The following is a 25,214-nucleotide window of genomic DNA, read 5'->3' as shown; positions in this document are numbered from 1 at the left end:
CGATTAAAAATAGCGTACCGCATTCAAAAATCATAACTGAATTGGAGATAGCGCGGTTCTTAACAGAAACTAACAAACCGAACGCGGGCTAAATAATAAAAAAAATATTAATTTATTATTTATGAATTTGTTATTTATTAAATTTATTATTTATTAATTTATTATTTATTAAATTTATTATTCATTAAATTTATTATTTATTAAATTTATTAAAAACTTATAATTAAACGCGTAACTGTCGTAATTTAACGAAATAGATCCACCACGTCTCTAAATTATGGAGTGATCAGATTAAGAAACGTGACAAAAGCATTTTGTAAATCGAATTTCCCTTTTGTTCTGTGTTTATCTGCCATCTTCAAATACAATTCGGTTGCGGTTCCCAACATGTTGCGTTCACCAGCTCACAAAAATTATCGAATTTTGTTTCGATGTCATGATAGAGTCAACGAGAATCATCAATCAACGTGGTGCTCGACAACCGAATCATTTAATAATTGGAGCACGAAAACGGCTGCTTAAAACTAGGCTTATCTTCCAACTCAGATCATCGGGCGAGCGCGTAGATACAACTCAAACTAGAATAACAATGTCAACAACGTCTGACAGACTCCATTACTCACCCATGGCCCCGGCGGGGAAAGCAGATCAATTGCACTGCTGATCCCTCCTGCCCTCCAATCAAATTAATTATCGATCCGGATTTAATTAATGCGCCACCATATCATGGCAGCAGCGGGGAACATCTTCTGCTTCGACGAAGATATCGATCGCGCCGTACGTATAGGCATAGTAGGCTGCGTGTAATTGATTTTCACAGCCTGCTGCCACGGCTCGGTTCACCGTGTCGTAGACGATTGGTCGGTCGATCGGGCGGAGGAAAGCAAGAAAAAAAAAACAGTTCCCACGTAATTATGCAAATTAGGAACCGAAAGTGAGGAGACGAGGCGTAGAAAGCGAAACGCGAAGCGGATAAGAAAAAGGGACATTCATGCAGGTAGACGCGGGCTGGCTGGGCAGTGCTGCTATCGCACTGTGGACAGAAGATGTGTATCATGCCGTGGCACAGTGGTCGGAGTTTGGATAAATCTCTGATGACACTATTCATAGGCGAATATGTCCTCTTTCACCATGAATGCTCGCAACTGTGCACACTGCCGTAGTCCATCGCCGTTTTGCGACCGGTTGGAAGGGGGCCACAGGTGGTCGATGATGGCCGCGCTGCACTGGGTCGCTTGAGGGGGTGACAAAAAGACGAACGATAAACGAGAGTGCGCGGCAGATCCAGCTCCAGATGAAGAAGTGAATTTAATGCAAGTAGGTAATTGTTCTCCGTCTCCCGATGGGGCCGAAAGCGGAACGTATGACGAGTGAAGATGATGAAGGTCCGCAGAGATAATAATTGCGCCTTGCAGCAGCAGCAGCAGTACTACGTGTGGATGAGAGTCAAACTGACACAGAACAACGAAGGCTGTGCAACTTGAACAAACAGCTGCTGGACCCGTTTCCTGTTTGGAATCGTTTGGCTCTAGGCGACCAAAACGGAAAGAACACACGAGTTCACGTCACGTTCTTGGAAATGGGAGAATCGAAACCAAAAATAGACATTCATACGTAGGTGTAGAAGGCTTGTGCTTCTTAGAAGTCGGAGCCTACTGCGACCACACACTGGAAATCGCTGATCAACAATCAGCAACACTAATTCAGAACTGGAATCTGGTTTGCTTTGCCTTTTGTTGAAGTTCGTTATCTGGCGTCACTGTCCACGATATCGCCTACCGAAGCAATGACCGAGCATAATTGTAAATCAGTCCTCCAGTCAAGCGGAGATAAGCGCCACTAAAGGCAATAACTGATTGTACGCAGTTTTGTTCCGAATCACGATTGGTCGAAGAGAGAATCTCGATTGAGCCAGTTTGCGAGAGCGACCCGAACTGTGCAAAGGTTCATTCGAGTGCGTGCGCGATCGATTTCCATTTTGGTTCCATTGAAGTTCTGGACAATGGGTATCAAAAACACGGGGTGAGTCATTCACGAATTAGAGCTCAATCAACGAAACCTCAAATGTATCTCATTGTGGCAGTAAACTTGCTGGAAAAACGTTATTCATCACGGGAGCCTCGCGAGGAATCGGTAAGGCGATCGCACTGAAGGCGGCCCGCGACGGTGCCAATGTGGTGATAGCAGCGAAAACCGCCGAACCACACCCGAAGCTGCCGGGAACGATCTACACGGCGGCAGCCGAAGGTAAACAGTTTTTTTTCATGAAACAAGAGCAGGGTTGCCAGATGTGAAAATTCAAATCGGACATCGAGATCACGTTTGATGATGACGATAAACATCACAAATAAATAAAATCACAGATTCAGATCAGATGCAGATCAGATTCAGATTAGATTCAGATCAGATTGAGGTTGGAATCAGATTAGATTCAGATCAGATTCAGATCAGATTCTGATCAGATCAAGATCAGATTCAGATCCGATTCAGATCAGATTCAGATCAGATTCAGATCAGATTCAGATCAGATTCAGATCAAATTCAGATCAGATTCAGATCAGATTCAGATCAGATTCAAATCAGATTCAGATCAGATTCAGATCAGATTCAGATCAGATTCAGATCAGGTTTAGATCAGATTCAGATCAGATTCAGACCAGATTCAGATCAGATTCAGATTCAAAACAGATCAGATCAGATTTAGATCAGATTCAGATCAGATTCAGATCAGATTCAGATCAGATTCAGATCAGATTCAGATCAGATTCAGATCAGATTCAGATCAGATTCAGATCAGATTCAGATCAGATTCAGATCAGATTCAGATCAGATTCAGATCAGATTCAGATCAGATTCAGATCAGATTCAGATCAGATTCAGATCAGATTCAGATCAGATTCAGATCAGATTCAGATCAGATTCAGATCAGATTCAGATCAGATTCAGATCAGATTCAGATCAGATTCAGATCAGATTCAGATCAGATTCAGATCAGATTCAGATCAGATTCGGATCAGATTCAGATCAGATTCAGATCAGATTCAGATCAGATTCAGATCAGATTCAGATCAGATTCAGATCAGATTCCGATCAGATTCAGATCAAATTTAGATCAAATTTAGATCAGATTCAGATCAGATTCAGATCAGATTCAGATCAGATTCAGATCAGATTCAGATCAGATTCAGATCAGATTCAGATCAGATTCAGATCGATTTCAGATCAGATTCAGATCAGATTCAAATCAGATTCAGATCAGATTCAGACCAGATTCAGATCAGATTCAGATCAGATTTAGATCAGATTCAGATCAGATTCAGTTCAGATTCAGATCGAATTCAGATCAGATTCAGATCAGATTCAGACCAGATTCAGATCAGATTCAGATCAGATTCAGGTCAGATTCAGATCAGATTCAGATCAAATTCAGATCAAATTCAGATCAGATTCAAATCAGATTCAGATCAGATTCGGATCAGATTCAGATCAGATTCAGATTAGATTCAAATCAGATTCAAATTATATTCAGATCAGATTCAGGTCAGATTCAGATCAGATTCAGATTCAGATTCAAATTCAAATCAGATTCGAATCGAATTCAGACAAGATACAGATCAGATTCAGATCAGATTCAGATCAGATTCAGATCAGATTCAGATCAGATTCAGATCAGATTCAGATCAGATTCAGATCAGATTCAGATCAGATTCAGATCAGATTCAGATCAGATTCAGATCAGATTCAGATCAGATTCAGATCAGATTCAGATCAGATTCAGATCAGATTCAGATCAGATTCAGATCAGATTCAGATCAGATTCAGATCAGATTCAGATCAGATTCAGATCAGATTCAGATCAGATTCGGATCAGATTCAGATCAGATTTAGATCTGATTCAGATCCAATTCAAATCAAATTCAGATAAGTTTCTTATCATATTAATTTTCCATCTGGCCTCCCTGTTTGTGAATGAAAACCGATTACGATCGCTTCTCCTTTTGCAGTTGAAGCCGCTGGCGGTAAAGCTTTGCCTTGCGTTGTGGATGTCCGCGATGAAGCCGCCGTTCGTAGCGCAATCAAAAGCGCCGTGGATAAGTTTGGCGGAATTGATATTCTGATCAATAACGCCAGCGCCATCTCTATGACGCCAACGGAGCAGACCGAGATGAAGCGTTATGATTTGATGCATAACATTAATTCTCGGGGAACGTTCCTTGTGTAGGTTTTATCATTTCATAAATCCATAACGAATATTACGAAAGAATCTTCTTTACCAACAGCTCCAAGGAATGCCTACCATATCTGAAAAAGAGCAACCATGGTCACATCCTGAACTTGTCGCCACCTTTGACCCTGAATCCGGAGTGGTTCGCCCGCAACGTAGCCTACACCATGTCCAAGTACGGCATGTCCATGTGCGTTCTCGGAATGGCCGAAGAGTTCCGAAAGGATGGCATTGCTGCGAACGCTCTATGGCCGGCCAAATTGATCCACACGGCCGCAGTGGACATGATCCACGGCGATGGAGCCGAAACGTTTTCCCGCACCGCGGAAATCATGGCCGACGCCGCCTATGCCATTCTCTGCAAGGACCCGCGCACCTGTACCGGAAACTTCTTCATCGATGAGGATTTGCTGCGGGCGGAAGGCGTCACCGATCTCAGCGAATATTCCTGCATCCCCGGAAATGAGCAGAACCTTCGCTTTTGCATATTCGTAGATCCGAATCGATCGAAACTCTAGCGAGAAGAAACAAAAACTGCTTCTGGAATCCATTTTGAATTGTTATTTTTGACTGGAGAGGAAACAAGGCCTTCTTTGATGCCGTGAGAAACCGCGACGCCGCTCGGTCGCGTCCGTCGTCGTCGTCGTCGTCGTAGTCGCGCCAAATCGATCGAATTAATCTTGCCAGTTCGAAAAATTCAAAACATCCGCTGGGAACGGAATGTCCGTAGCAGAGCAGAACCAGCTGAAACGGCAGAAAATATTTGCCGGTTTCGGTGTTGTTTTTTTTTATTCGTTTCATCGATCCACTGCTGCTTTTGGGGATCGAGTTTTCGAGCAGCGGTCGGAAGATCGCGCAGCATCTTCATTCTTGAAATTTCAAAGAACCAGATGATGGTTCGCTTTTGCTTGTTTTGTAGTTTGCTCATCCTGTAGCCTCACATTTTGTCTTCGCAGCTTTTTTTATATTTGCTAAATAAAAATTGAGGATGATCAGGTCCGGCGAGTCGGTTTTGCTAAATTTGCATTTTTAGATTGCTCTTTGCTACTCGAGTTCTACCAGTTGGTAACATGATCGTGCTTCTTTATAGTTTAGGTTTAGGCAATTTATATTTCGCTAACTTCGCTTTTGTCTTATTCTCCACAACAATAATTTATGAGGTTTTTTTTTCGAATTCACTGCGGAATAGTTTGAAGCCAACCCTTTCATAATAATGGTGATGGAAAGCGAAGTTGCGTGCACGTTTCAGGGCAAAGATCTTTCTTCGCTGGATGGACAAAATATTTAAAATTACTCAAGAGAAGGCACAAAATTGACGCACCTAATGAAATGAGACGTCCTTCCTGGAAATTTGGGAAGCCAGCGAATATTTTAGTTTTGGGGTGCGTCTTGAAATTATGATGGTGATGTGAATGTTTAAATTTGGAGCCGATCGAAGCATCGGAATAACATTTCTAGGAAACGACATCACACACATCGCATACAATTTATTGTTCATTGGTGTTCAAATTTTAGGACAAATAATGGTCGAAGAATAATTTCGAAGTTGGAATTTCTCAACCATTATAATACCATAGATATAATAATCGCAGCATGCGTGGAATAATAAAAACAGGGGTGGCATTGCGCACCTCGACTCGAAACTAGCAAACCATGCAAACTGCCATTTAGAAAGAGCTTTCCAAATTAGATGCGCAATGAGGCCCCAGTTGTGTGTGGCTTCCGTTTTGAATGGGGTGTGCTTGAAAACGCGAGTGAATTAAGTTTCGGATTCTGGGAGGATTGTCCTTAAGCAGGTAGGCTGTGCAAGAGTTTTTTTTTCTTCTTTTGTTTAATAAATAAAGTAGTTTGCTAAATGGACTTTCCTATTTTTGCACAATAATGAACAGATAACAATCACTCACTGAGAAAAATTCCATGGTAACGGTTACTATTTTGTAGACTACGCCATGTTTTTAAAACAACCACAAATTTTCAGTTAAATTAACCACGTATTCGGACAAATTCACCACTGATTCAGTTCATGCAATAACATTCCACCAGGACCACAGTTGATTTTTACTGCGCGCATGGTAAAATCAAACGGGTTTGTTGTCTGCTGAAAATCGTCGGTGCGTATTCTTAAATTAACCCTCGGAATGGTAGTTTCGAACGCAACATTTTTTTGCGTGCTCTATTTTAGCATTCATATTAAATGCACAATTTGCATTAGTACACCCGATTTTGTTTTTATACGGATTTTACGGCCGTGTACGTGTAAACAAATGCCATACACATTTTCCGCAAAGTTGCTCCATTTTTTATGACTTTGCGAGAAATCGTGAAACGATTTTTTGAATTTTGAAATAAAACCTTTTTTCACAGAAGACTATCCCCGTGTAAAAAAGAATCAGGCGTATAGCGACAAGACATGAATATCCAGAAAAAAATTGGGACAATATTAGGAGCACTCGTTGCCAAACTACAGCTTACGATTTTCATTTGAAGCAGCACATTATAATTGCCTACCTTACGGATTTTAAAAACGATTTATAGTGAATAATTTCCCAACCTTTCGTGGTATGAAAAAGCATCTAAAATTCTTTTCGCTCGAAACTTTCGATATCTTAAATAAAAGATTGTGCACAATTATTGTTGTTTTTGGCAACTTGGCGTAATAACTAAAAATAAGCAAGCCGTCTGGGGGTATAATTTTGGTTAGAGTTTCAACAAATGAAGATTTTCAACTGTAAAACTCACCAGCAGTTATCCTGCCTTCCGATCCATTTCCAAAAACCTCGCTCGATCAGCTCTTGCTGCCGGGGCCACTCCTGTAAGACCACCTTATGCACCAGCGGCTTCTATGAAAATTACAATTTTTACAATTTTTGCCAGATTGTCCAAACGCAACATCATTCATGGATGCAGCGTCGAATGCATCAATTTGCTGGACAGTCATTTCAATATGAGGATCAGTTGTGAAGGTCTGTTTTATAAACAATAGGAAATCAAGAGAAAATATAATGATATCGTTAATAGCAAATACTTACCAATTTTGCTTTTTCAGCTTCCGCATTAGTAAAGACCAGTAGATCTTTCAATTCTGAAAGGATTAGCTTTTGCCTTTCATGTTTTCTTTTCAACGAGGCATGTGCCCCAGACTTCTGGTTGTACTTCTCCAACAATTTCAAGTACATATATCGGTATGAACTGTCATCGTCAGGAGTTTCCAAGTCAGATTTATCACCTTGGTTGGAAGCCCCATCAGTAAACACAACATGTCTATCTTTTCTGGCATGTATAGATGATTCAGTAACATTAATCTCAGTGCTCTCAATGTTGAGGGTTTGCAAACTAGCGTCTTCTGCAGTTGCACCACCTGCGGTGGGACGTTTGTTCCTCGAAAGCATCCAATGACGGAAGTTTGTTATCAGATTTAGATCCAGAGCATTGGCCACTGACATTTTGACATTTTGCACATTTTTCGCGATTGATGTTCTGGACGAAGTAGGCTGACTGTTCTCATTGAATATTCATTGTCGAAGTTGACAATACGGATTTTTGAGGCGGCCCTGGAGATGTAGTAGACACGGATTTGAACTTGACGGCATGATTGTTGTAGGTGTCATCTTCTAAATTCGCAGACATACGAGATCCCCCCGAAGTAATGCTGGGAGGCAGTTCCTGGGGGAACCAGGGTATTAGCAGAGAGAGTAACTCAAGTAACCTTCCGCTACTTGGGTTGATTTAGTGGGTCGGCCATCTGTCAACCCCACTCCCTGAGTGATAATTTCAGGTGTCTGTTTGCAGATTTGCCTTCATCCCTCTATAAAAAAAATAAAAAAGACACACGAGATGTACTCGACCTTGATTCGTCATTTGAACGGTGGTTAACACTAGGATTGATTCGCTAAAAAAACTTACGCGGATACATTCGTGCAGAAAATCGTTGTAACTAAATTTCCAAATGACTATATCTCAGTGAGTTTTCAACCGATTTTCCCAGTTTTTTCACCAACCTCTTAGCCATCTCTTCTAGTTTCTGGACATTGCAAAATATTGTATCTAGGGGTGTTCAATTTTTCACTAGAGCTGTGGGAGTAAAGCAACGGATTTAGAAAAATGCGATTTTGGAGATATATTTATATTTCATTACCAAAAATGATATCTATTCATATAGTGATGATGGAAATGATAAAATAACAAATAAAAGACATCACCTGGAACATAAGAACACATTTTGAGCATCCCTACTATGCATACGATGATAATTCGGTACCTTTAGGAACCACTTTATACTACAGAATGTATGAAGCTTCAGAAAATGTTTTCAAGCATGTTGTCTACTGTGAACTTGTTAAAATAAATGTAAACTATATACGAAACATGTGTGATAATAAATTATGATGTTCTAGGATCTACGAACTGTACTGGAATTTGAATCAAATGGTCTACCGAATCAACCAAGGCTTTCATAATGCCCCCAGCCGCAGTATCAACCCTATTATGTCATCCGAGCATTTTTCTTTCACTTGCATCTCAAATCCAGGCATTTGAGATGTTGTAAGATCTCCAAATTGCCCTGTAGTTTGAGTTAAATGGTCTATCGAATCAACGAAGGCATCCATGATGTCCCTAGCCGCGGTATCAACCCAATTATGTCCTCCGAGTATTGATCTTTCACTTGCGTCTCAAATCCAGGCATTTGAGTTGTTGTAAGATCTCCAAATTGTCCTGGAGTTTGAGTAAATTGGTCTATCGAATCAACCAAGGCATCCATGATGTCCTCAGCCGCGGTGTCAACCCAATCATGTCCTCCGAGTATTTATCTTTCACTTGCGTCTCAAATCCAGGCATTTGAGATGTTGTAAGATCTCCAAATTGTCCTGAAGTTTGAGTAAAATGGTCTATCGAATCAACTAAGGCTTCCATGATGTCCTCTGCCGTAGTATAAAACCTACTATGTCCTCCGAGTATTTGTCTTTCACTTGCGTCTCAAATCTAGCCATTTGAGTTGTTGTAAGATCTCCAAATTGTCCTGGAGTTTGAGTAAAATGGTCTATCGAATCAACCAAGGCTTCCATGATGTCCTCTGCCGCGGGATCACCCCAATTATATACTCCGAGTATTTGTCTTTCACTTGTCTCAAATCCAGGAGATGTAAAAAAAATTGAGATGTAAAATATCTTGCAGTTTGAATCAAATGGTCTAACGAATCAACCAAGGCATGTTCCCATGCCATGATGTCCCCAGCCGCGATATCAACTCTTTTATGCCCTTCGAGTATTTGCATTTCAAGGCATATGAGTAGTTGTAAGATCTCCAAATTGTCCTGGATTTTGAGTAAAATGGTCTATCGATTCAACCAAGGCTTCCATAAAGTCTCTAGCTTGTCTTCAACTTGCGTCTCAAATCCAGGCAAATGAGATGTTGTAATATCTCCTAAATGTCCTGGAGTTTGTATCAAATAGTCTATCAAATCAACCAAGGCTTTCATGATGTTTCCAGCAGCGGTATCAGCGCAATAATGTTCTCCGAGTCTTCAAGTTCCATTTACGTCACAAATCCAGGCATATGAGATGTTGAAAGATATATCCTGGAGTTTGAAACAAATGGCCTACCGAATCAACGAATGCTTCCATAATATCCCCAGCCGCAGTTTCAACACATATATTTCCTCCGAGTATTTGTCTTTCACTTGCGTCTCAAATCCAGACATATCATATGTTGGAAGATCTCCAAATTATTCTGGAGTTTAAATCAAATGGTCTACCGAATCAACCAAGGCTTCCATGAAGTCCCTAGCCACGGTGTCAACTCAATTACGTCCCCTGAGTATTTGACTTTCTCGTGGGTCACAAGTCCAGGCATATGAGATGTTGAAAAATCTCCAAATTGTCCTGGAGTTTGAATCAAATGGCCTACCGAATCAACCAAGGCTGCCGTAATGTCTTCAGCCACGATATCAACGCAACTTAGTGGACATAATTGTTTTAAAATTACTTTCCTAATGAACCACGACTTACAAACCAACCCTACCTTGAAATATGCCTTTATCCAATCCAATGTTTTATCCAATCTTCCGAGTCCATGCACATGTTTGGTATATAAAATGCGACGTTTTTAGTCCCCCAAATCGCCCTGGATGTAGATCAAGTAGTCTGTCAACCAAATCAACCTCGCCTGGAACTATGTCTCCAGCGAAGGTATGTATCTAATCATGTCTTCCGAGCTCATGCACACATTTAGTCGAGTCAAGTACGAGACACTAAAGAAGGCCTCACGTATCTGATAAGTTACAATTACAAATTGTCTTATGACAAGTGATTACCCAAATCATGCAGCTAGGGATGACAGTGTACCGGAGTGTGAGATTTCTGCTGCCGTGACTGGTCCTACGTAGTACTTAACGTACTCCTTCCAAAACAACACGCTTTGCGATGCCTCTCTAAAATGTTCTCGATTCCCTCATTTTCTCGATTTAAAGAGAAAAAACCGAAAAAACCGGTAGTAGGTGATCTCTCCTTTCTTTCGTTTAACCAAGACACCAACCTTTTTGGATTGTTTCACCATTCTCTTCATAACTTTTGAAAGCAATGACCGTCGACTAGAGTGTGCCAATTACAGAGGGATCACCCTTCTGAACTCGACGTACACAATTCTTTCGCGTATTCTGTTTAACAGACTGACACCGCTAGAAGAGTCCTTCGTCAGCGAATACCAGGCAGGTTTTCGTGAGGGTCGATTAACGACGGATCAGATGTTCAGCCTGCGGATGATCATTGATGAATTCCGGGAGTAAAACTTGCAGACTTACCAAAGTTCTTGTTGATGTATCGGGTAACCACCCCCTCCCCCTATTTTTTGGCGATAATGGACATCAATATGCTTGCCTATACGTTCCATTCTAGTGTCATTTTACGTTTACCTTGAGGACACCATTACTAGGGCCTGATTGTACCAATTTGATCAATGATGATCGGATTTAACGAGACGTGCCCGAAATTAGACTTCGGCTGACAAAGTGATGTTCTTAAAATTGAGGTTTTTAGAGTAAAGATTCATTAAGACAAACATACACTGTCGGATGATTATTATAATAATAATAATAAACAATAAACATCATAAGTAAAGTACAACATCTCATATGCCTGGATTTGTAATGCAAGTAAAAGACAAATACTCGGAGGTCATAATTGGGTTGACGGCTGGGGACATCATGCAAGCTTTGGTCGATTCGATAGACCATTTGATTAGAACTCAAGGACAATTTGGAGATCTTACAACATCTCAATTACCTAAAACTGCGACGCAAGTGAAAGACAAATATTCAGAGGACATAATTGGGTTGATGTCGCGGCTGGGGACTTCATGGAAGCCTTGGTTGATTCGTTAGACCATTTGATTCAAACTTCAAGACAATTTGGAGATTTTACAACATCTCATATGCCTGGATTTGAGACGCAAGTAAAAGACAAATACCCGGAGTACATAATTGGGGTGATACCGCGGCAGAGGACATCATGGAAGCCTTGGTTGATTCGATAGACCATTTTGCTCAAACTCCAGGGCAATTTGGAGATCTTACAACAACTCAAATGCCTGGCTTTGAGACGCAAGTGAAAGATAAATACTCTGAGGAAATAGTAGGGTTTATACTGAGGCAGAAGACATCATGGAGGCCTTCGTTGATTCGATAGACCATTTTACTCAAACTCCAGGACAATTTGAAGATCTTACAACAACTCAAATGCCTAGATTTGAGACGCAAGTGAAAGATAAATACTCGGAGGACATGATTGGGTTGATACCGCGGCTGAAGACATCATGGATGCCTTCGTTGATTCGAGATCTTACAACATCTCAAATGCCTGGACTTGAGATGCATGTGAAAGACAAATACTCGGAGGACATAATATGGTTCATACTACGGCAGAGGACATCATAGAAGCCTTGGTTGATTCGATAGACCATTTTACTCAAACTCCAGGACAATTTGGAGATCTTACAACATCTCAAATGCCTGGATTTGAGACGCAAATGAAAGACAAATACTCGGAGGGCATAATTGGGTTGACACCGCGACTGAGGACATCATGGATGCCATGGTTGTTTCGATAGACCATTTTACTCAAACTTCAGGACAATTTGGAGATCTTACAACATCTCAAATGCCTGGATTTGAGACGCAAGTGAAAGATAAATACTCGGAGGACATAATTGGGTTGATACCACGGCTTGGGATATCATGGAAGCCTTGATTGATTCAGTAGACCCTTTGATTCAAACTCTAGGACAATTTGGAGATCTAGAAACATCTCATATGCCTGGATTTGAGACGCAAGTGATAGAAAATACTCGGAGGACGTAATTGGGTTGATGCTGCGGCTGGGGGTATTATGGAAGCCTTGGTTGATTCGGTAGACCATTTGATTCAAATTCCAGTACAGTTCGTAGATCCTAGAACAATTTATTATCACACATGTTTCGTATATAGTTTACATTTATTTTAACAAGTTCACAGTAGACAACATTCTTGAAAACATTTTCTGCAGCTTCATACATTCTGTAGAATAAAGTGGTTTCAAAAGGTACCGAATTATCATCGTATGCATAGTAGGGATGCTCAAAATGTGTTCTTATGTTCCAGGTGATGTCTTTTGTTTGTTATTTTATCATTTCCATCATCACTATATGAATAGATATCATTTTTGGTAATGAAATATAAGTATATCTCCAAAATCGCATTTTTCTAAATCCGTTGCTTTACTCCCACAGCTCTAGTGAAAAATTGAACACCCCTAGGTACAATATTTTGCAATGTCCAGAAACTAGAAGAGTTGGCGAAAAAACTGATTGGTGAAAAACTGGGAAAATCGGTTGAAAAACCACTGAGATATAGCCATTTGAAAATTTAGTTACAACGATTTTCTGAACGAATGAATCCTAGTGTTAACATTATTCCTCTTAATGATCAAATTAAGCGGATCAGAAGAACTTTTCGGATCCTTCTCCGTCGAAGTGTTTACGGTGTTCACAGCTACAAATGTTGGGCCTCCAGAGGTATAGGTTTCGAGCAGTAAGTATTATAAGAAACTTGATAATAAATGAATTTCTAAATATTCAATGACAAACCTAATGCTTCCATCAAATAACGTTGAATCATATTTTTGCCTGGTTTCGGTGACATTTCCATTGCATACTGCCCATTTATTTGCTCTTGTAGATATGCAGTCATTTCCAGCAGAGTCCTGTACGTAAAAGTAACAACATTAATGACAAATGAATCTTGTTCCAAATTTGTGACAGTGACGACGCTTTGTAGTGGGTTCCTTTGTCAAATTCTAAATAAACTCACCGTTTTCATAAGTTTTCTTTGACGCCTTCCTCGTTTTTCGGGGCATTTTGGAAAATCGTTTTCACTGCCGCAAGTGCTGCTAAAAAATGACGGTTTTGTATTCGAAAGAAATGACTGAAAATGTTCAAGAACCACAAATGACTCTATCCCAACTATAGAATATAATAAATAATAGAAAAAATTGTCGGTTGTTCCTTTCTTTTATTTGGTAGGCACTCTTAACCCCTACTGTGCCGAGATCTACTGTGGTATTTCTGCTGTACAGAATCCAGAATCCAATTGTTGTTGTTGCAACTGCAACGAAAACAGAGACTGTTTTCCGGTTTCTTGAACGACGTTTATTGTGACGAACGCCAAAAATCCCTATGAAGTAAAAGGGCATAGGAAGATTTATGGAATTATGTTTAGCATACTAATTCATTTTTCGTATCTGTTTTCCGGTATCATTTTAGCATGTGAAGTAAAGAATTGTCTCATAAACAGTAGTGCTGTCCAATGAGAGCTTGAAGTAGTTCGAAGTTTCTTCCTGTCCTGCTCATGCCCAACTTCAACAACTTCGAGCTACTTCGAGCTGCTCATTGGACAGCACTAGTAACATTTGTAGCAAATTTGGGTCGACTTACGTTTAGTGTCTCGTTTCAGTGTGTTCTTCGTTTAATCTCATTAATCGGTGGCGGTGGATATGCTAGAAAGTTTAATTATTGGTTATGTTGCCATTCACAATAATGCAGATGCATATTATTTTTACCTGTTTTTAACGTGTTTGTTTTATGTTTAACTGTTTTGCATGCCCTTTTTTTGATTCCCGATAACAGCTGTATAATTTTAGTTTAGGATTAAGATATAATTAGGATAGGTGCATGAATTAACAATTGCATGATTCAACATTGCATGATTAACTATTGCATGGACTAACCTATGCATAGTAATGTACCAATATTTAGCTAACCCACTTCAATTCACGTTTTTTACTTTTTATTTAGGTATTTTATATAATATATTACGGCCTATTACCAGACTAAGGCCGGAGTAACCTGTACTGCACATAAAAGTCTTCTCCATTCAGCTCGGTCCATGGCTGCACTTCGCCAACCACGCAGTCTGCGGAGGGTCCGCAAGTCGTCCTCCACCTGACCGATCCACCTTGCCCGCTGTGCACCTCGCCTTCTTGTTCCCGTCGGATCGTTGTCGAGAACCATTTTCACCGGATTACTGTCCGACATTCTGGCTACGTGCCCGGCCCACCGCAGTCTTCCGATTTTCGCGGCGTGAACGATGGATGGTTCTCCCAACAGCTGATGCAACTCGTGGTTCATTCGCCTCCTCCACGTACCGTCCGCCATCTGCCCCCACCATAGATGGCACGCAACACTTTCCTTTCGAAATTTCCCAGTGCTCGTTGGTCCTCCACGAGCATCATCCAGGTCCCATGTCCGTAGAGAACTACCGGTCTTATAAGCGTTTTGTATATAGTCAGTTTGGTACAGCGGCGAACTCTATTCGATCGGAGCGTCTTGCGGAGTCCAAAGTACGTACGATTTCCAGTCACTATGCGTCTCCAAATTTCTCTGCTGGTATCGTTATCGGCGGTCACCAGTGAGCCCAAGTACACGAATTCTTCAACCACCTCGATTTCGTCACCACCGATAGAAACTCGTGGTGGGTGGCTGACATTGACCTCTCTTGAGCCTCTTCCTATCATGTACTTCGTCTTCGACGTGTTGATGACTGGTCCAATCTGTTTAGCTTCGCTTTTCAGTCTGATGTAGGCTTCCTCCATCCTCTCAAAGTTCGGTGCCATGATATCAATGTCGTCAGCGTACCACTCGTGTCAATCCCTGCTCTTCGTATTACCCCTTTCAAAGGGATGTTGAATAGCAGACACGAAAGACCATCACCTTGCCGTAACCCTCTACGCGTTTCGAAGGGACTCGAGAATGCCCCTGAAACTCGAACTACGCACATCACCCGATTCATCGTCGCCTTGATCAACCGTATCAGTTTAGGGAAGATCCATAAAGTACGCCACGCAAAAATTGGCGATTTTCGACCCCCCTCCCCCCTTCGTCACACTTTTTGTATTAAACCTCTAAAATTTTTGTATGAGTCGTCACGCTGCTCGTAACCCCCCTCCCCCCTAGGAGCGTGACGTACTTTGCGGATGGCCCCTTATCTGGAAATCCGTTTCCGTACATTAGCTGCCATAGCTGGTCCCGATCGATTTTATCACTTGCGGCTTTGAAGTCGATAAATAGATGATGTGTGGGCACGTTGTATTCGCGGCATTTCTGCAATAACTGACGTATGACGAACACCTGGTCTGTGGTAGAGCCTGGTACTGCCCCACGAACTCTCTTGCAATTGATTGCGCGGTAGTTGCTACAATCCAGCTTATCGCCCTTTTTGTGTCCCATCTACACGACACCTTCCATCCACTCCTGCGGCCGAGCCTCATCCTCCCAAACCTTGGTAATCACCCAGTGCAGCGCTCTAGCCAGTGCCTCACCACCGTCGTGTTTAAACAGCTTTCCTGGTAGTCGGTCAACTCGGTCAACTTGTTGTTTTTCAGCCGGCCGATCTCCTCCTGGATTTTCTGGAGATTCGGAGGCGGAAGTCGCATGTCCTGCGCGCGTGCTCCTAGGTTCATTACCATACCACTACCGTTGTCTGCCATATTGTCATTCAGGTGCTCTTCGTAGTGCTGCCGCCACCTTTGGATCACCTCACGCTCATTCGTAAGAAGGTTCCCTTTTATGTCCTTACATATATCGGGCTGTGGCACGTGGCCCTTACGTGAACGGTTCAACTTCTCATAGAATTTTCGTGCGTTATTAGCGTGATACAGTTGCTCCGTCTCTTCACGGTCTCGGTCTTCCTGCTGACGCTTTTTCCTCCGGAAAATCAAGTTTTGTCTGTTCCGCGCCTGTTTATATCGTGCCTCGTTCGCCCTCGTGCGGTGTTGCAGCAATCTCGCCCATGCTGCATTTTTATCTTCTACTAACTGCTCACATTCGCCGTCATACCAGTCGTTTCTCTGATCCGGGGGCACCGTGCCAAGTGCAGTGGTTGCGATGCTACCAATGGCGGATCGACTATCTCTCCAGCCATCTTCAAGAGACGCTGCGCCTAACTGCTCTTCCGTTTGGAGTGCCACTTCCAGCTGCTGCGCGTATTCTTGGGCTAGTCTACCGTCTTGTAGCCGCCCAATGTTAAGCCGCGGCGTCCGCCTTCGACGCGTGTTGTACACCATCGAGAGTTTTGAGCGCAGGTATACTGCAACGAGGTAGTGGTCGGATTCAATATTCGCACTGCGGTAAGTGCGGACGTTCGTGATGTCGGAGAAGAATTTACCGTCGATTAGAACGTGGTCGATTTGGTTTTCCGTTTCTTGGTTAGGTGATCTCCATGTGGCCTTGTGAATATTTTTGCGGGGAAAGAAGGTGCTTCGGACTACCATTCCGCGGGAGGCTGCAAAGTTTATGCATCGTTGGCCGATACGGTGTGCAGACTATCCGGTCCGATACATCTATACATCTATACATTTCCTCCCTTCCTACCTGTGTGTTCATGTCGCCGATGACGATTTTGACGTCCCGCAGTGGGCATCCATCGTATGGCTGCTCCAGCTGTGCGTAGAACGCTTCTTTCTCGTCGTCGGGTCTCCCTTCGTGTGGGCAGTGCAGGTTGATGATGCTATAGTTGAAGAAACGGCCTTTAATCCTCAGCTTCCACATCCTTGCGTTGATTGGCTGCCACCGCCGGGGCCGGCGGCAACTGGATAGGGCAAATGAAGTTCATTTCAATGCGTCCAGCGCACACTGTTTCCTTCAAGGGAAAACGTAATCGAAATTATTTTGGCGCGTTAAAAAGCATTTTAGACCTATACGTTCTTCAGCAAAGTGATTCTTGATTTTTTTCTGTTTTTATTTTTTATTAGTGCGAAACAAAATTTATTTTTTTCACCATAGATTTTAAAAATTTAGTTTGTTAGGCAAAGTTGTAGAGAAAGTCATGAATTTTTTTTTGCTGAAGACGCTATAGGTCTATCTCTAAATTTTAATGGTCAAAATTGATTTTTCAATAAAAATACACTGAAAATCTTTGAATAACTTTTTGTATAGATTTTCTACAATTTTCAAATGTTCTACAATTTGAAGCGCTATAAAAAAATACATGTTTTGCTAAAAAACTTAATTTTTATCTCTTATATATAAAGAGATATTTGAGATTTCTTAGCAAAAAATGAAATTTTTCAGTATAAAAAATCTGAAAATCGAGCAACATCGTGCATATCAAATTACCCCTATTCAAAACTATAAAGTTAACACTATTGAATCATGGAAAAACCATTTGTCGCTTGTTGTCCCTTCCATGCTAAAAGCTATGAGAAAAAAATGAGTAATAAAACTAATGTACTATGAAAAATGCTTCAACGGTGTATAATATTCCGGTGTTTATATTAAATCGGTTAATATAAAATCATGATTGGTACGAAGAAGCTACAATTAAAAAAAAATCCTAATTGATCCACCTAGCGGTAATAGTGTTTTTCTCGTGCAATTTTTGCGAGCAAATCTGTTTATGATACGCGCAAGAAACATGTGTAAGTTTTTTATGCACAGACATACATACAAACATACATACACACATGCACATATAAACACACACACAGCTTGTCAAGTTGAGTCGTTTGGTACATAACATTATGGATCTCAAGTCTTTTTATAGAAAAAGTTGTTTTTGGTTTCAACTTAGTGTTCAGAGTACAAAAAACACAATTAAAACGATTCTAAAACAAATTTACTGATATAAATAAGCAAGCCTTTTGATAGTAAAAGCAAGTCTGTTTCTTCGGAATACGCAAAAAAAAAAAAAAATCTATCCGATGCACAGTGTTTTCTAACCCAGGAATTCGTGATCGAAAATGTTTTGGCCATGAAAAATTGATTTTAGAGGCTCAGTGACTTCGGAGAAAAGTTTCAGTATGATAAGCCCCATATTTTGGGAATCAAATTTTTTTTGACTAATCCCCCTAAAAGTGAGATGGAAATTCTCTTTCCTCCAATTATGAAGATACAACATTGGTGTCTTCGAGACAGTTGTAGAAAAAGTTTCTAGGAAAAATTTTGCTATATAAACTTTATTTCTATCTGCTATAGAAGTCGAGATATGGGTCGTTATTTATGAACGACCACCAAAAAACAGGTTTTTCACGATGCTTTCGTCAATATATTTTTTAGATTTTTCAAATGTTCTACAAAGATGTCCGTCGCGATAAAAAAACATGAACCTTTTGAAGACAGTTTCTTCTTATTTTCAATATTGACGAAGTTATTGACGATTTTCGGTTCAAAAATGAGCATTTTGACATTAACTGCATACATGTAGGGGCAAAATGGGGCAGAATTTTATTTAGGTAATTGAAAGCAGTGTTGAGAAACTCACTCATATGAGTAAAAATTCCTCACTCATTGCTCATTTTTTCCGTGAGTACTCACGACCTGTGAGTACTCACCAGTGAGCAAACGTGGTTTTGCTCACTCACGAGTGAGGAATTTTTGCTCATATGAGTAATCAAATACGATTAGTTTTTGTCTCTTTCACAATGTAGATGTTGGTTAATTCTGGTAGTTGTCAAGAAGTACGTAGAAATTTGTGGCATGAATTAATGAAAAAAAAAAAAACTAAAGAATTTGTCAAATTATACGAATAACAAATTTGCTAATATATTGGGAATTATTATCAACATGTTAATTAATTGCATAATAATAAATTTCGAAAGTATGTAGTGCAGGATTATATGACTGCGTGGATTTTGCGCATATGGCGTGCTTGTTTGTGTGTGTGTGTACGTGTGTGCGTAGGTTTGAGTTTGCGTGTGCGTGTGTGTGTTTATGTGTGCGCGTGTTTGTGTATGTTTGTGTTTACGCGCGTGTGTATTTGTGTGTGCCACGTGTGTGTTTGTTTGTGCGCGTATGTGTTTATGTAAGTGCGCTTGAATGTTTATTATATTGCTTAAACTCTATGCAAGTTTGTCTATCAATTCATAATCTAGACAAATTACATAATTTATTGTTGTAGCGGAAAAGATGGCTTATAGCCTATTCAGATTACACCATTAATGATATAATAATTGGCGTTTCAGGGTAAATACGCTTTATGATGTCGTTATTTACGTAATATTCCATACATTTTGCGCTGTCAAAAGATACCCGCTAAAAAGAGTCATAAAAAATTTATTACGAACAATTATTACGAGAGAGCTTTCGTTCTAACTGGGATGCAGGGAGAAATTCAACAAAACAAAACTGACAAGCGTCACGCTCTCTTTGCCAGAGAGAAAATTCTCTCTGTTTTCATTTCGTTTCGTAGTTGACAGTCATGCTCTTTCTGTCGCAGCAGGGTCGAATGCATGTTAGATGGAAATCTTCTGAGCGCTGAAGAATAACTCGGATTGTGATGGTTTTGTGGAAAGCATTTTATATGATGAAAAATAATGATGATAATTATTTATTCTCCACTTATTCAACATGAATTGTTAAAAAAAAACAGATGCTCTCTAGAATTAACATGATGTATTCAACTTAAACCTAGATTTAATAGAACAAATCGAATAAATTTTCAAAGTTCAAGGGCCAATGCGGAAGACAATTTAAAACGTCGGAATGGTTGTAAAACGAATATATTTGATGAATAAACATGATTTCATAAATTGTTTCAATTCTGCTCCTTGAATGGCTTAATATACTTTGGATTTCAACATTTATCACGTGGGACAACTGTACGATTTGAATGGGATGTATATATATAAAGTAGAATAACCTTAAATAAAACATGGATTGGTAATGCATTAATTCATCCAAAATACAGTTTAAATTATATCACATTCACACGATTCGATTTTGTTAGAAGCTGTATCATTGATTGTCGAGTAGAACGCAATGGTTCAGTTTCCATTTTTGAAAAAAATTAAATTGCTGAGTTGCCCTTCATACATGGAGATACTGGTGGAAATACATTTTAGTTCGATAATATTTCTTAAAAATTGTTCCAATCGTCCTTTTTTTATTTATTTGTGAGAATTCCCAAAAGTATCTAAATTTTTCTATCAAATCTCCTTTCGATCATAGTACAGAATCAAAATACTTTTTAAACTTAAAAATAAATTGAGGAAAAGTCTGATTCCCCGAAGAACGGCGCACCCAACTAATGAATGTAGCTTCGCTCATTATCCTTAATGAGAGCTTCAAATATTCTTCGAAAATCCCTTTTCATATTTTTTTTCCGTAGAAACTTTTTTCAGAAAAAATGTTCGATTGTCGCCATACAAATGCTTGATTTCGCAAATTAAATTTTAAAACTCTCCTTGAATTCAACCCTGTATTAGCGTGCAAATGAGGAAACATGGAAACGTCAAGATATATTATCTTGCTGCAGTCTGAACACCTCGTAATAATTGGATACCCTCTCACTTAACAAAGTCATAAATAGCCCAATCTGAATAGGCTATTAGGCATTAAATTTTAACTAAGCTTAACAATAATATAAAGAACATGCAAAACAGTCACCATATCTTCAAAGCGAAGGGTTGTCATACTAATGGTGATTTGTTCAGATTCATTTCACTTCATTTTGGTACAAGTGTGCATAGTGCGGCAAATTAGAATGATATCAAGAATACTAAATTACCAATATAGTCCATTATGGCGCTACGGTGTCACAAAAGGTAAGCAACGTAGTAAAAAGACATTCCGTTGACATACGTTGTGACACCCGTATGACGTAATATGCAATAGACCATGTCGAAATAAGGTAGTTGTTCCGTTATTAATAACATGCTCTTATATCAATAACATTTGCAAATCGAACAATTTTGGGTTAATTTGTGTCGATTTAAGCACTGCTGAAAAAATCTCAAAAATTCTAATTTGGGTACAAGGAACGAATTCAAGGAGTGGTAATCCTAATATGCTAGAAATCGTGTTTTGATTTCTGAGTTTGGAAATAAAGTTTTGAAAAATGTAATTCAAATAGTTGACAACTGTTAAATTTGTGTAATTTTTCAATTAATGCACCCCTTGACTATCGCTTTTGGGCCTTTTGAGACGCAAGATGCTGTCCGTTGCGTAATGTGGAGAGATTCACGAAGTGAACTATATTGTTAATCTACTATACATATCTGATGGTATTAAAAATCGTTTTTTATATAACGCACTTCAAGTGAAAATAGTCACAATTTTAGTGATAAAAAATGACATCTCACGTGTATTTGACACTAATTCAGTTCTGGGTCGTGCGGATTTAAGTTCAGGCCGCGTAAATGACGCGGATCTGGTTTTGGCCGGCGTGGAAAATATTTCAAGGTCCCCGTAACAATCCTGAATGAATACATAAAAAATATTATACAGGGTTACCGCTCCATGAATTCATAAATTGATGCGAATGTTATTGATATAGGAGCATGGTATTAAGAATGAAACGATGACTAAATAAAGGCATTTATTTGTTGTTTACAACAATTTTATTCATTAAATAATGTGGTTTGAAGTATTATCTTTATTTATTATACTTTCTTTTAGTCATATTTTTAAACCCCTATACCGTAAAAATAATAAATTAACGATTTTCTACTATTCGAAAAATACTGTAGAAATGATCAATTAAGAGTCGAAATACATATACATATCTTTATCGAAAATACATTGACAAAACTAAAATATACAGATCTCATATTTTTAAAATTAACACAATAAAGGGAAGATCCATTAATTACGTAACCCAAAAATTGGGCATTTTCAATCCCCCTCCCCCCTATGTCATACTTTTTTTATGAAACATCTGGAAATTTTGTATGGATCGTCACACTTCGACAAACCTCCCTCTCCCCCTTAAGCGTTACGTAATTTGTGGACGCTCCACACTGTTAAATTTAGAAAATGATTTTGGTTTTGTTTGCAAAAGTGCTAAACAGTAAAAGCCGGCATCTTTAGTTCTCATGCAGCACTGCACGAACAGGTATAAAATAATAATACGCTTGCGGCATGATACGATCATTTAGTTCGAATTTGACTCATTTATAATGAATATTTATTCAATAAAATACTTGATATACAAAATTTTTGAGTAAAAACAATTGGCTATACAATCACATTTAAAAACTCGGCTTCTGAAAAAATGAGTAAAACTTGAACCACAGACAAACAGACATAATACATTGAACATTCATTCATCAAATCCATCGTCGTTCAAACACTAACGACATCTGTTGACTTCAGCTAGCTGGGCTAATCACGAACTAGGTGGCGGTAGTGAGCAAACGTCAAAATAGAGTAAATTCGATGCACACGCCACGAGTGATCGATTGGCCAACTAATGATTATTTGAATTGACCAGTAAATCAGTGAAATTTATTGAAAAATTTGAATAATATTGAAAGCTGAGACTATAACGCATGTCCCTTCTAGCTATTTTTATATTCGTAGTCTACGCACCCCAAACACAAACACACACACACTCCAAAATACAAACACGCAACTAAACATAAAAATATACATAAACATAAAACATAAAACCTGAATGGCGATGTGGCAGACGAAGATGGCGGTATGGTGATGGACCTGGGAGAACGCGCGCAGGACATAATTCTACCGGCTCCGGATCTCCAGGAAATCCAGGAGGAGATTGGCCGGCTGAAGAACAACAAAGCCCCTGGGGTTGACCAACTACCAGGAGAGCTATTTAAACACGGTGGTGAGGCACTGGCTGAACCGCTGCACTGGGTCATTACCAGGATTTGGGAGGAGGAAGTTTTGCCGCAGGAGTGGATGTATGGGGTCGTGTGTCCGGTCTTCGAAAGAGGTCGTTAAGCTGGGTTGTAGCAACTACCGCGCAATTACATTGCTGAACGCCGCCTACAAGGTACTCACCCAAATTTTATGCCGTCGACTAGCACCAACTGCAAGGGAGTTCGTGGGGCAGTACCAGGCGGGTTTTATGGGCGAACGCTCCACCACGGACCAGGTGTTCGCCATTCGCCAAGTACTGCAGAAATGCCGCGAATACAACGTGCCCACACACCATCTATTCATCGACTTCAAATGATAGGCATATGATACAATCGATCGGGACCAGCTATGGCAGCTAATGCACGAACACGGTTTTCCGGATAAACTGACACGGTTGATCAAAGCGACGATGGATCGGGTGATGTGCGTAGTTCGAGTTTCAGGGGCATTCTCGAGTCCCTTCGAAACCCGCAGAGGGTTACGGCAAGGTGATGGTCTTTCGTGTTTGCTATTCAACATCGCTTTGGAAGAGGTAATACGAAGAGCAGGGATTAACACGAGTGGTACAATTTTCAATAAGTCCGTCCAGCTATTTGGTTTCGCCGACGACATAGATATTATGGCACGTAACTTTGAGAAGATGGAGGAAGCCTACATCAGACTGAAGAGGGAAGCTAAGCGGATCGGACTAGTCATCAACACGTCGAAGACGAAGTACACGATAGGAAGAGGTTCAAGAGAAGACAATGTGAGCCACCCACCGCGAGTTGGCATCGAGGTGGTAGAAAAATTTGTGTACTTGGGCTCACTAGTGACTGCAGAAAATGACACCAGCAGAGAAATTCGGAGACGCATAGTGGCTGGAAATCGTACGTACTTTGGACTCCGCAAGACGCTCCGATCGAATAGAGTTCGCCGCCGTACCAAACTGACAATCTACAAAACGCTAATTAGACCGGTAGTCCTCTACGGACACGAGACCTGGACGATGCTCGTAGAGGACCAACGCGCACTTGGAGTTTTCGAAAGGAAAGTGCTGCGTACCATCTATGGTGGGGTGCAGATGGCGGACGGTACGTGGAGGAGGCGAATGAACCACGAATTGCATCAGCTGTTGGGAGAACCATCCATCGTTCACACCGCGAAAATCGGACGACTGCGATAGCCGGGCACGTAGCCAGAATGTCGGACAGTAACCCGGTGAAAATGGTTCTCGACAACGATCCGACGGGCACAATAAGGCGAGGTGCGCAGCGGGCAAGGTGGATCGATCAGGTGGAAGATGACTTGCGGACCCTCCGTAGACTGCGTGGTTGGCGACGTGTAGCCATGGACCGAGCCGAATGGAGAAGACTCTTATATACCGCACAGGCCACTCCGGCCTTAGTCTGATTAAATAAATAAACTAAACATAAACACGCAACTGAACACAAACACGCAATCAAAACATGAACACGCAACTAAACACAAACACACACCAAAATACAAACACGCAACTAAACACAAACACGCACCTAAACAAAAACACGCACCAAAATATAAACACGCAACTAAACATAAACACGCAACTGAACACAAACACGCATCCAAAACATGAACACGCAACTAAACACAAGCACGCACCTAAACACAAACACGCACCAAAATACAAACACGCAACTAAACATAAACACGCACCCAAAACATAAACATGCAACTAAACACAAGCACGCACCTAAACACAAACACGCACCCAAAACATAAACACACAACTAAACACAAACACGCACCTGAATACAAACACGCAACTAAAGACAAGCACGCACCTAAATACAAACACGCACCAAAATACAAACACGCACCTAAACACAAATACGCACCTAAACAC

General features: G+C 40.4%; 2 protein-coding genes across 4 annotated transcripts in view; both read left to right on the top strand.

Annotated features, from left to right (window-relative positions):
• The window catches only part of LOC134207722 (protein scalloped), a 601,300-nt gene that overhangs the window by 220,490 nt on the left and 355,596 nt on the right, over nucleotides 1-25,214 (top strand). The gene's annotated exons all lie outside the window — the stretch shown is intronic.
• On the top strand, nucleotides 1,556-4,776 carry LOC134215739 (hydroxysteroid dehydrogenase-like protein 2). The gene is made up of 4 exons (XM_062694874.1): nucleotides 1,556-2,022; nucleotides 2,084-2,247; nucleotides 4,005-4,218; nucleotides 4,281-4,776. The coding sequence occupies exons 1-4, from the start codon at nucleotides 2,003-2,005 to the stop codon at nucleotides 4,741-4,743; spliced, it is 861 nt and encodes a 286-aa protein (XP_062550858.1). The 5' UTR covers nucleotides 1,556-2,002; the 3' UTR covers nucleotides 4,744-4,776.

The sequence above is a fragment of the Armigeres subalbatus genome, chromosome 1, assembly GCF_024139115.2.
Source record: "Armigeres subalbatus isolate Guangzhou_Male chromosome 1, GZ_Asu_2, whole genome shotgun sequence".
NCBI lineage: Eukaryota > Metazoa > Arthropoda > Insecta > Diptera > Culicidae > Armigeres > Armigeres subalbatus.
The sequence above is the reverse complement of the archived record's forward strand: the minus strand, read 5'-3'. Positions and strand labels throughout refer to the sequence as shown.